The 13620-nt window shown below is 44.4% G+C and overlaps 1 protein-coding gene across 4 annotated transcripts in view; it reads right to left on the reverse strand.

Moving 5' to 3' along the window:
• Positions 1-13620, reverse strand: part of tdp1 (tyrosyl-DNA phosphodiesterase 1) — a 134363-nt gene that overhangs the window by 72937 nt on the left and 47806 nt on the right. For all 4 annotated transcript variants that reach the window (XM_043696957.1, XM_043696958.1, XM_043696960.1 and 1 more), the window contains exons 9-12: positions 6552-6630; positions 3455-3631; positions 1960-2008; positions 1565-1631 (exon numbers count right to left, since the gene is read on the reverse strand). In XM_043696957.1, the coding sequence (XP_043552892.1) occupies positions 1565-1631; positions 1960-2008; positions 3455-3631; positions 6552-6630 (372 nt within the window). The remainder of the gene's footprint in view (positions 1-1564; positions 1632-1959; positions 2009-3454; positions 3632-6551; positions 6631-13620) is intronic.

Below are 13620 nucleotides of genomic sequence, written 5' to 3' on the forward strand. Positions count from 1 at the left end.
TCAGCCCAACAAGTCCACACCGACCCTCCAAAGAGTAACCCACCCAGACCCATTCCCCTACCCTACATTTCCCTCTGACTGATGTACCTAACACAATGGGCAATTTGGCATGGCCAATTCACCTGGCTTGCACGCCTTTGGACTGTGGGAGGAAACCGGAGCACCCGAAGAAAACCCACACAGACACGGGGAGAACGTGCAAACTCCACACAGACAGTCACCTGAGGCAGGAATCGAACCCGGGTCCCTGGTGCTGTGAGGCAGCAGTGCTAACCACTGAGCCACCAGAATCACTTTTCTCAACGAAAGTGGAGGTGATTGGGTGAAATCACTCAGGAAAGAACTGCAAATTGGTTCAGACTGGTTACTTTCTCTCACACACACATGCACACTGCATGTGCTGTTTTTTGCATTAAACTGACTGTTTGCTGTGAAGTGAGGACTGCAGATGCTGAAGTACCAGACCCCTCCGACGTGGTCGACGACGCTCTCCACCGCATCTCCTCCACTTCCCGCACCTCCGCCCTTGAACCCCGCCCCTCCAATCGCCACCAGGACAGAACCCCACTGGGTCTTCACCTTCCACCCCACCAAGCTCCGGATACATCCTATCATCCTCCGTCATTTCCGCTACCTCCAGACAGACCCTACCACCAGGGATATATTTCCCTCTCCTATCAGCATTCAGGAGAGACCACTCCCTCCGCGACTCCCTCGTCAGATCCACACCCCCCACCAACCCAACCTCCACTCCCGGCACCTTCCCCTGCAACCGCAAGAAGTGCAAAACTTGCACCCACATCGCCCCCCTCACCTCCCTCCAAGGCCCCAATAGATCCTTCTATATCCGTCACAAATTCACCTGCACCTCCACACACATCATTTACTGTATCCGCTGCACCCGATGTGGTCTCCTCGACATTGAGGAGACAGGCCACCTACTTGCGGAACGTTTCAGGGAACACCTATGTGACACCCGCACCAACCAACCCAACCACCCCATGGCTTAACCCCTTTGATCCCCTCCCACTCTGTCAAGGACATGCAGGTCCTTGGCCTCCTCCATCGCCAGACCCTGGCCACACGATGCCTGGAGGAAGAGCGCCTCATATTCCGTCTAGGAACCCTCCCCAACCACAAGGGATGAATGTAGATTTCTCCAGCTTCCTCATTTCCCCTCCCCCCACCTTATCTCGAAACAACGATTCTCCTGCTCCTCGGATGCTGCCTGGCCTGCTGTGTTTTTCCAGCACCACATTCTTCAACTGTGTTTGCTGTGATATAGACTATTTGTTGTGAGGGATACAGGGATAGCGTGGGATAATGGTGCTGAAACAAGATCAAAGGATGATCTCATTCAATGGCAGAGTGAGCCCAAAGGGCTGAATGGTCTCCTCATTAGTTTCTCATGAGTCCTATTGTAAATCCCTGCCTGACAAAGCACGGTCAGCAAAAACCTGCAACAGTGAGTGAAATACTCAGACTGCAATTGCCCAACTAAACAACTAACCCTTCAGTGCTATCACTGAGTACTAAATGGTAATTAAGGTCAGATGTAACTTACCAAAAGAATGAAGACAGCCAAGGTTGTTTCTGTGCAGTAGCGATGGCATATGGTAGAGAGCCCCCGGCTAATAAACAGAAGGGAGTCTATTAGAAGTGAAGCTTTATAACAGGGTCAAAGGGTTAAGAATTTCTTTTTAAAGTGTGTATAAATATCTATATGATCTAGTTTATATGCAATAGTATGACTTTTACAGACAAAAGCAATTCAGTTTACCATTCTTATAAAATATCATACAACAGGTCTACAATGACAACTTGCATTTATTTAGCACTATTAACATAGTAAAACACTCCAAGCAACGTCACAGAGGAGTTTTATACATAATCGGATATGATAACACGTAAGGAGATATTATCATGCACCCACGCAGCAAGAGAAAGTGGAGAATCTACCTGGGTACCCCTCTAAACTTGTTCTGACATTCTCAACAGTCGGATAAACCTATTGAAAGAGACCATGGTTAATACAGAATGAGATTCAAACACTTCACTTGTGTACTTGAATTAAATTTAAAACTGGCCATTAATAATAACTCATCTTCAACTGCTTCATCAATGACCTTCCTTCCATCATAATGCCACAACAGAGAATATTTGGTAATGTTCAGCAACATTTGCAACTCCTCAGATATTGAAATGGACTATATCCAAATACAGCAAGACCCGGACAATATCCAGACTTGGGCTGACAAGTGGCAAGTAACATTTCCACCACACAAATGTCCAGGCGATGGCCATCTCAAACAAGAGAAAATCCAGCCATTACTCCTTGACATTCAATGGCATTAGCATTACTGAATCTCCCACTATCAAAATCCTTTGGGTTACCATTGATCAGAAGTTGAACTGGACTAGCCACAAAAATACAATGGCTACAAGAACAGATCAGAGGCTAGGAATCCTAAATCAAGTAACTCACTTCCTGACTCCCAATGCCTGTCCACCATCTACAAGGCACAAGACAGGAGTGTGATGTAATACTCCCCACTTCCCTGGGTAAACGCAGTTCCAACGATAAGAAACTTGACACCATCCATAACAAGGCAACTTTTTTGATTGGTATCACATTCATAAACATTCACTCCTTCCACCACCAATACTCTGTGCATCCTCTATAAGAGGCACTGCAGAAATTCACCAAGGCTCCTTAGACAGTACCTTTCCAACCCATAACCATTTCCATTTAGATGGACAAGGGCAGCAGATACCTGGGAACATCACCAGTTGTAAATTCCCCTCCAAATCACTTACCATCTTGACTTGGGTCAAAACATTGTTAATATATTTTTAAAAATTATTTTGATAGTGCAGAAAAGCAAATAAGTTATGTTGAACATTTGTAAAGTGCTGATTAGGCCTATTTCAGGATGCAGTATTCGATTCTGGGCTCCACAGTTTCAGAAGGATGTTTTGGCCTTAGAGAGAATGCAGGGTAGATTTACCAGAATGGGCCCCGGGGTGGGAGATTTCTGTGATGTGAAGAGACTGGGACTGTTCTTCCTTGGAGCTGGGAAATTAATGAGACAGTTGATAAGATTTGTTAAAAATCCTGAATGCTTTTGACAGAATTAATAAGGAGACATAGTTTCCATTGGCAGAAACACTGATAACCAGATTGAGTTATTTAACTGTCAAAAAAAGCAGAGGATATATTTTCTTATTAAGCAAATTGTTATGGCCTGGACTGTATTGCTTGGCAGTGGATTTAAAGAAAATTAGACAATTATTTGAATGAAAAATATTTACAGGGCTCTCGGATGAGGGATGGACAACAAAGGCTGCTAAGTCAGTGACGTGCCATGAGAGAATTTAAACATCAGCTCGATACCCACGAGCTAGCATTAGACTCAATGGGCAGAATGTCCTCCAATTCTATGAGTATACTCACCAAATGAAGAGGCACTTTCTGGTTGCTCTGGCATTTACCAAGCATTGAGAGGCTCTCCTTAAATTCTGAACACAGCCATTTTGTTTCATCAGCTCCCAAGGAGCCAATGCTGGAAAACTGGCCAATGAGGGGCCACGACTCTTGGTTCGTCACAGGTGATGCACAATTATTCAAGATCTATTGAGAAAATACAAAACAGGATCACAAGCAAACTTCTGGTGAGTAATCCAGTGGTAACGTCCCTGCAACATGTACAAGCAGTCTGTGTATTTATGGACTGTGAAATAGTGAGGATAATTGGCAAATCGCTAGGTAGAAAATAATTGGAATAGTTTTCCCAATGGGTTCAGTCATCATGAAACTGAATCATGTGAATCATGACCATCCTCATTCTAGAAAAAGTAAGGACACTCAAAACAGGAGCAGCAGTGTCCTCACTTGAAATTGTGGTTGCAATCCTGAAAATCACAACTTAAAGTGAAACAACCTTAAGTGAAGCATTGGTTCTCATAAGAGTCAATGTTAAAATTGGGGTTAGGTTCTGTAGATCGTCCTTTAGCAGAGAAATAAGTTAAAACATTAAACCTGGACCCAATAGGTTGAAATACAGTTTTATATTTAAGATAATGGATAAAAGAACAAGATGATCACGGGAGAGAGGGAATATAGTAAATTCCTACATCGGTACATGAAATAACACATAGTGATCACAGATTAACACACCATACACTGAGTAGTTAGGGTATGAAATGGACTGTCTGACAATGTCATACAGGCAGGTTTAACTGAGGCTTTCAAAAGGGCAGTGGGTGTTTTTATTGTGGATAGCAATGGGGTGCAGGATTATTATGGTGGAGGCGGCAGCTGTTTGGCCCATCATACCTACACTGGCCCTACTATGTAGTCCAACTCTATTATCTAGCACCAATCTCCTGCTTGTTTCCCATATCCTGATGCACCAGTGCTACCCAAAAAACATCCACTGCCTAACCAATATGCAAACAGGACTCAAAAATGGGAATGGATACAGGTTGCGTGGAATTTGTCCAGCTAAATCCTCACATTGCATGTCTAGGCTCTGGAGATGGGACATAGCAGATTTGTTAAAATGGGAGCAAGGATGAGACACTGGAGAAGCTGGGGTTGTTCTCCTTAGAGTGGAGAAGATTAAGGTAAATTTAATAAAGATGTCCAAAATCATCAATGGCTTTGATAGAACAGACACTCTTTGAAATGGAAGGAGGTTTGGTCAACAGAGGATTTATTTTGTATAAATATTCACTGATGGCCAGCATTTATTGCCCATTCCCTGTTGCCCTTGTACTGACTTACTTGCGAGGCCATTTCAGACAGCAGTTAAGAGTCAACCACATTGCTAATGGTCTGGAGTCACATGTAGGCCAGACCAGGTAAGGATAGCAGATTTTCTTCACTAAAGGACATTAGTGAGCCAAATGGGCTTTTCCAACAATCAGCAATAGTCATCATTTGATTCAGAATTCTAGATTTTTTAAAAATTCAAATTCCACCATTTGCTGTGGTGGGATTCGAACCAGAGTCCCCAGAGCATTAGCAGAGTTTCTGGATAAATATACAAACAATAACACCGCTAGGTATTATATAAGGTAATGGATAAAAGAACCAGAAGATCTTGGGAGAGAGGGTATACAGTAAGTGTTCAATTAATTCAATGGCTCAATGATAGCTTTCAAAAAAAGGAAAGTATATAAGCATTGAGCTTAAAAGAAGTCTTCCGGTCAAGTGCCCAGTATAATGGTCCATTAGAACAACGTCTCACCAAGTGTGGAGTGAGCTCAATGTGTACCTCATTCTGCACTGGTCAATATCTTCACTCTCCATGGCTCAGGCTATGGCTCAGGTTGTTGCCTGAGGAATACTGAAAAGCAATACAGTCAGTGAGAGATTGTGGGGGGTGTGGGCAGGATAGGGAGAAAGGGAGGATGGGGCAAGTGAAGTCCGTCTACACAATCACACTTACAAAAAACAAATTCATTCATGGGATGTAGGTGTGACTGGCTAGGCCAGCATTTATTGCCCAGCCTTAATTGGCCAGATAGGAGATAAGAGTCAACCACATTACTGTGGGTCTGGAGTCACATGGAGGCCAGACCAGGTAAGGATGGCAGATTTCCTTCCCTAAAGGAAGATTGTAAATCAAATGGGTTTTTAACGATAATTGACAAGGGTTTCACGGTTATTTGGAGATTCTTTATTCCAGACTGTTATTTTATTCAAATGTCACCACCTGATTTGAACTCAGGTGAATCCTGAGGTTCTGGATTGCGAATTGAGCGACATTGCCACCATGGTACCACTGCGTCCACAGATGGACCACCCCTCACTGCCCTTGCGAAAGGGTTTGCAAGCCTGCTTTTTGGATCCGAGGTACACTCAGGGTGCTGTTTGGGGAGGGAGTGCCAGGGCTTTGAGGTGCAGAGAAGGTTGCAAGGAAACACATCCTGCTGATGGCAAACAATGAAGCCGCACTGCTCTGAAAAGTTCTATTAAATGGCTACAAAGGGGTGGCACGGTGACTCAGTGGTTAGCACTGTTGCCTCACAGCACCATGGCGCCTTGTTCAATTCCAGTCTCAGGTGACTGTCTGTGTGGAATTTGCACATTCTCCCCGTGTCTGCGTGGGTTTCCTCCCACAGTCCAAAGATGTGCAGGTTGGGGTGAATTGGCCGTGCTAAATTGCCCGTAGTGTTCGGTGCATTAGTCAGAGGGAAATGGGTCTGGGTGGGTTACTCTTTGGAGGGTCGGTGTGGACTTGTTGGGCTGAAGGGCCTGTTTCCACACTGTAGGGAATCTAATCTAATCAAAAAAAAAGTGTTGTGGCAGCACTGGGCTGATGTGTTTGCATCCAAGTTATAATTGTTTAAGATTCAACAGTGTAGTAATTAATTATGAAATATTATGACTTGTTTAAAATGTCACATCAATGCGTGCCACTTATAATTCTTTTCAGCACACAGATGCTTACGGTTCTAAGAAGTATCGTTATTCAACTGTGCAAAGATAGTTCCCACAAGAGATATTTCTCTATGATTTTCAAGGCAAAGCTAGATTTACATACCTTGCCAAGTTTTAAGTGACCCCATTTTTGTTTCTCGTTACCTTGGTGACGGCCAGGAGTGGAACCAATGAGATAAACTCTGCCAAAAAAATAAGTTAATAATTAAATAATTACATGCAAACTGTTTTAAAACGAATGTGAATAGAAAGACAAAAGACTCGCACTTAAAGGGAGACCTTCACGTACCTTGGATGTCCAAGTACTTTTCAGCCCATTAAATATTTCCTGTAGGGTAATCATTGTTAAACTGTAGGAAATGCAAGGCAAGACCCCACGTGGTCAGGGATGTGGCTGGAGGATCAAACTCATTGGCCAGTCCAGGACTCCCAGAACCCATGACCAATGACATGGAATTTCCAAGGTGGATACTCATTTATGAGTGATTCTTGATGATGAATGACCAGATTACCTTCTTTTGTGACACTGGATGAAGGATAAATATTGGCCAGGACAATGAGGAGAATACAGGTGTCACAGAGGTTTCTTGTTTTGATCTCCTACCTGATTGGACAGACATAAACTCTATTTAGGTTGCATCCAAAATACAGCATGGATGGCACAGTGGTTAGCACTGCTGCCTCACAGCGCCAAAGACCCGGGTTCAATTCCCACCTCAGGTGACTCTCTGTACGGAGTTTGCACGTTCTCTCCATGTCTGCGTGGGCACCCTCCGGGTGCTCCGGTTTCCTCCCACAATCCAAAAACGTGCAGGTTAGGTGAAGTGGCCTTGCTAAATTGCCCACAGTGTTAGGTGAAGGGGTAAATGTAGGGGAATAGGTCTGGGTGGGTTACGCTTCGGTGGGTCGGTGTGGACTTGTTGGGCCGAAGGGCCTGTTTCCACACTGTAAGTAATCTAATCTAATCTAACAGTAAGGCAGTTATCCCCATGTTCTGGTCCAACATTCATTCCCTCGATTAACTGAACCCAACTGGATTCCAAGCCTGATGGTGAAATCTAAAACTGGATACAAACCCACTTTTTCACTGTTTATTTACAGGCTGCCTTTAAATATTCAATATGATTTGAACAAAGTGAGAGAGTGGGCAAGGCATGGCAGATGAAGGATAAAATGTGAGGTTAGCCAAATGCTGATTATTATACGAATGGTGATAGACTCAGATAAAGGTGTGGTGCAACGAGACTTTTTTCTTTTACAACAATTGCTGGAAGTTAGCATTGCAGGTGCAGAAGGCGGTGAACAAGGCAAACGGTACACTGGCCTTCATAGTGAAAGGATTTGAGTTGAGGAGCTAGGATGTCCTGCTGCAATTGTACAGGGCCTTGGTGAGACTACACCTGGAGAACTGTGTGCAGTTTTGATCCCTTTATCGGAGGAAGAATGTTCTGGCTCTGGAGGGAGTGCGATAAAGGTTTACCAGATTGATTCCTGTGATGACGGGACTGGTGTATGAAGACAGACTGGATCAGTTTGTACCACCTCGACTTTGAAATATATCACTGTCCCTTCATTATATTTGGGTCAAAGTTCTGGGGAATTCCCTTCCTAACAGCATTGCAGTTGTACTCATAACACATGGACTGCAGCAGTTCAAGAGGGTGAGCTCATCAATACCTTCTCAAGAACAAATAGGGACAGGCAATAAATGCTGGTCCAGACACTCATTTCATGAGTGAATAAAAAATAATTCACTGGAATTTAAAATAACGAGAGGGCATCTCATAGAAACCTATAAAATTCTAACAGGACCACACAGGGGAAATGCAGGTAGTATGTTTTCAATAGCAGTGGAGTTCAAACCCAGGAGTCAGAGTCTGAGGATACAGGCTAGACTATTGAGTACTGAGATGACGAGAAATTGCTTCACCCATTGAGTGGGTGAAGAAGGGCTGAAGAAGGGCTTATGCCCGAAACGGGCGATTCTCCTGTTCCTTTGATGCTGCCTGACCTGCTGCGCTTTTCCAGCAACACATTTTTAAGCTCTGATCTCCAGCATCTGCAGTCCTCACTTTCTCCGAAGGAATGCTTTGCCAGAGGAAGCAGTTGAAGCAAAAACAGTGCATAATTTTAAGAAGAAGTGAGATATAGTTCTCGGGGTTAAAGTGATCAAAGTGTACGGGGAGAAAGCAAGCACTGTGTTGGATCATCAGCCATGATCACACTATACAGTGGAGCAGGCTGGAAGGGCTGAATGGCCAATCCATGCTCCTATTTTCTACGTTTCCATGTTTCATGGAATCTGAGCATTGCTGATTTTTTTTTGCATTCATTATCCATCCTTTAAAAAGGATGTGGTGAGCTACCATCTTGAATACTCTTATCCACCAACATTTCCTCTTTGTCAGTGCTCAATAAATATTTTCAAATCAATCTGTTCAAAGATGCTATTACATACCTCTGCAGGAGGTGGGGCTCGAACTCAAGTCTCCTGATCAGTGGGAGGGTCATTACCACAGAACTACAAACGGACTATCCAGTCATCAAGTCATAGAGAGGTACTACACGGAAACAGACCCTTCGGTCCAACCCATCCATGCCGACCAGATATCCCAACCCAATCTAGTCCCATCTGCCAACACCTGGCCCATATCCCTCCAAACCCTTCCTATTCATATACCCATCCAAATGCCTCTTAAATGTTGCAATTGTACCAGCCTCCACCACTTCCCCTGGCAGCTCATTCCCTACATGTACCACCCTCTGTGTGAAAAAGTTGCCCCGTAAGTCTCTTTTATATCTTTCCCCCCCTCACCCTAAACCATTAATGTTTTCATTGTAGGAGTCTGTAGTAGAGCTACAGACTGACTTTATTTTATATATTGATGGGATGTGGGTGTCAGCAGCTCGGCCAGTATTTATTGCCCATGTCTAATTGCCCAGCACGAATTAGCTGCCGTGTTTCTGATATTAAAAGTGAATGCACTTCAAAGTACTTCCATGGGCTTTGGAATGGCCGCAGGATGAGAACGGTGCTATATAAAGCCAACTGATAGTGGTCGAAGTGGAAGGAACAAGTAGCAGATCAGCATTCAGCCTTGGTCTCTGGTAGGAAAATACACTAAGCATCAAATAAAGCAAAGCAGAAATGCAAATAAGCAAAGTGATGCAAAACAAACAGTTGGCTGACACAAGGAGTGTCCAAGGGCAAAATTGAAGAGCAGTGGAGGGTCACAGCCACTGAATCTTTTTAAAAAGTCAGCATTTAGTGCTGAGGCAGTAGTAGAGCTACAGACTGACTTTATTTTATATATTGATGGGATGTGGGTGTCAGCAGCTCGGCCAGTATTTATTGCCCATGTCTAATTGCCCAGTAGGCATTTAAGAGACACATACATTACTGAGGGTCTGCAGTTACGTGTAGGTTCCAACAGGTGAGATGGAATTAACTTCACAAAACGATATTGGGGAACCAGGTGGGTTTTTACAACAATCTACAATGGTTTCATGGTCTTAATTCCAGACTTTTACTGAATTCAAATTCCACCATTTGCCATGGCAAGATTTGAACCCTGGTCCCCAGAGCATCTCTGGATTGAAAGCCTTGCGGTAACACCATTAGGTAGTCACCTTCCCAGAACTGAATTATCCTCACAATCTATATACCTCCCTTCAGCCCAAACAATAGTCACCTAACTTCAACATGTTCAATGCAAGGTTTCAGAAAAAGGAGGAGGCCATTCAGCCACTCTAGCCTGTTGGCCCTTAGCCGATCTATATTTTAACTCCATCTACTACTTCAGTCCCATAAGACCATAAAATACAGGAACAGAATTAGGTTATTTAGATCATCAAGTTTGCTCTGCCATTCAATCAGGGCTGAAATGTTTCTCAATCACATTCTTTTTCCCTACCCGTTATTTTCTTTTCATTCAGTCGAGGGAATGTTTCAACCTCAGGTTTGATATTTTCTGGTTTTTTTTGTCTCAGGATAGGGGCTGCAAGAGTAGTAGATTTTCATCTTGACGTTATACTTGAATAGCCTGGCTCTAATTTCAAAAAGCCATTGGAGTGAACAGAGTCCACTGATGCAGTCCAAGACATTAATCATCTGAACACCTCACTTAAATCACCCATTCACCTTCCTACACATTAAAGACTACTGTGTACAAGCCGACCTCATCATTTATAGTTCTCATTATTCCTGGTGGACGTGGAGAAGATGTTTCCACTGGGAGGAGAGACCAGGACCCGAGGGCGCAACCTCAGAGGTGAAGGGCGGACCCTTTAGAACAGAGATGAGGAGAAATTTCTTCAGCCAGAAGGTGTTGACTCTGTGGGACTCATTACTGCACAAGGCTGTGGAGGCCAAGTCATTGAGCGGTATTTAAGACAGAGATAGATAGGTTCCTGTTTATTAACGGGAATCAAGGGTTACGGGGAGAAGGCAGGAGAATGAGGCTGTGAAACATACCAGCCATGACTGAATGGTGGAGCAGACTCAATGGGCTGAAGGGCCTAATTCTACTCGTATACCTTAAGGTCTTATAGATTCCACTGCTCTCCCTCCAAGGCTCAAATATTTTGATGTATATTATAAATACCCACTCATTTTTTGACAATGATTTTTGGAAGCTTGCAAGGAACATGATGTCACCGTGATGAATTAATAGATACAGACTGTGCCATCCATTAAAGATCCAAGGCAGACCCCTGTCATAACCAGCACAACCTGACCTAGTAGATCTGTATAAAACCGAGCAAACTGTCTATGGAACACTCATTCTGCAACTATCAGAACACAATATAACTCTTCAAAACTCTGTTCTGAAGAATAAAAATTACCACTAGCTTGGGGTGACACAGTGGCTCAGTGGTCTGCACTGTTGCATCACAGCGCCAGGGACCCAGGTTCGATTCCTGTCTGTGTGTGTGTGTATATATAAGGGGGATACTCACGGTAAGTACTTCACACAGAGGGTGGTGGGCATCTGAAACGCGTTGCCAGCAGATGTGGTAGAGGCAGGCACGGTAGATTAATTTAAGATGCGTCTGGACAGATGCATGAGTAGGTGGGGAGCAGAGGGATACAAATGCTTAGGAATTGACTGACAGGTTTAGACAGTACATTTGGATCAGCTCAGGTTTGGAGGGCCGAAGGGCCTGTTTCTGGGCTGTAAATTTTCTTTGTTCTTTGCAACTGAGGAAATCAAGGAAAGCAACAAACTTAAGGAAGAAATAAATAACTGCCAAGATGAGTGACAGGTAGGCTGACTGGTCAGATTATTAAAATAGCAGGGAATGATTAAATGGTTAATCGGGAAAAGGAAATCATAATGTGAGTGAAAGTGAGATAGAATTGTACAAATGAATATAGCAGGAGTTTCTACAAGTTTCTGAAAAGGAAAAGAGTTAAAAAAAAACTGTCCTCCAGACAGTGTGAATGGGGAGTGAATGGTAAAAACTGAGGCAATGCCTGAAGAAATGTATAAATATTTTGCTTCCATCTTCACCACAAGAAAAAATCCCAATAGTCATTGGGAAGGAGAAGTGGAAGGAGAAGAGGGAGCTGGTGAAATTACAATCATAAGAGATGTGGTACTGAGCAAACTGATGGAGCTGCAGGCTGACAAGTCTCTGGGTCCAGGTGGACTTTCACCCGAGGATCATAAAAGAAGTTGCTAGGGAGGTAGTAAATATGTTAGCGTTAATTTTTTAAAATTTGCTGGATTCTGACAAGGTCCCATCAGACTGGAAAGTAATAAAAATTTCATGAAGGGAGGAGACAGAAAACAGGAAACTATAGGCTGCACGGTGGCTCAGTGGTTAGCACTGCTGCCTCACATGACCAGGGACCCAGGTACGATTCCAGCCTTGGGTGACTGTCTGTGTGGAGTTTGCACGTTCTCCCAGTGTCTGCGTGGGTTTCCTCCGGGTACTCCGTTTTCTCCCACAGTCCAAAGGTGTATGGACCAGCAGCAGAGAGCGGCGGGAGCTGGGCGGAAGTTCAGACAGAGCGCAAAGCCGGTAGGGAAGGTAAGTGATTGCTATTAGAGTGGGTGTGTTCTAAACCCCAGGTCCTACAAAGTAGGGTCTCCCTCCCTCCCTCCTCCTCTAACCTTAATTAAGAGTCCACAGACGTGCCACAAAAAGAGGGTCTAAGGAAGTTTAGATTGAAGAATGAGGCTTCAGCTCAGGAATCTTTGACAAGGGGGTTGAGTGAAGTGATTACACCACAGTTGAAGAGGGTGTAGACATGACTGCCCAGCTGGTTCAGTGCGCTACATGCTTGATGTGGGAGGTCAACGACTCTGGTGTGTCTGGCTCGTATATGTGTGGAAAATGTGTGCACATTCAGCAATTGACCGAGCATATTGCAGCGCTGACGAAAGCACTCGAAGACCTTAGGCTCATCCGAGAGAACGAGATCTTTCTGGACAAGACCTTCAGCGATGTTATTACACCAATCATGCCAGAAGAGAGCAGACGATGAGGAAGGCGGAGAGGAGACAGGTGCAAGAGACCCCGGGAGAAGTGCCTGTCAGGAACAAGTTGAAGCTTTTGGAAGCAGAGACTGATGACACTGCCAGTTCGCAAGGCGGCCAAGTTTGTCAATCAAAAGTTGCCGCAGAGGCAGAGCAGAAGAGTCGGACATCACACAGAGCCGTGGTAATAGGGGACTCCATCGTGAGAGGAACTGACCGGGGTTTTGTGGCAGCAGACGGGATTTAAGGATGGTGTGTTGCCTTTCTGTGCCAGAGTGAAAGACATCGCGGACAGAGTGCAGGAAATCCTCAAGGATGAGGGTGAAGAGCAGGAGGTGGTGGTACATGTCGGCACAAATAATGTCGGGAAGAAGAGGAGGAACATACTACAGCGAGACTTCGGAGAACTAGGAAGAAGGCTGAAAAGCAGGACGCCCAAGGTGGTTATCTCCGGGTTGCTTCCAGTTCCTCGGGCTAGTGTGGCCAGAAACAGGGAGATAATGGACTTGAACGTGTGGTTGGGGAACTGGTGCAGGAAGCAAGGATTTAAGTTCTTGGATCACTGGGGTATATTTTGTGGTAAACATAAATTCTACAAGAGAGACGGCTTGCACCTTAATAGGTTAGGGAACAGTATTCTGGCAGGCAGGTTTTCTACTGCAACACCGCTACATTTAAACTAAGTAG

Source organism: Chiloscyllium plagiosum, chromosome 10 (genome assembly GCF_004010195.1).
Source record: "Chiloscyllium plagiosum isolate BGI_BamShark_2017 chromosome 10, ASM401019v2, whole genome shotgun sequence".
Lineage (NCBI taxonomy): Eukaryota > Metazoa > Chordata > Chondrichthyes > Orectolobiformes > Hemiscylliidae > Chiloscyllium > Chiloscyllium plagiosum.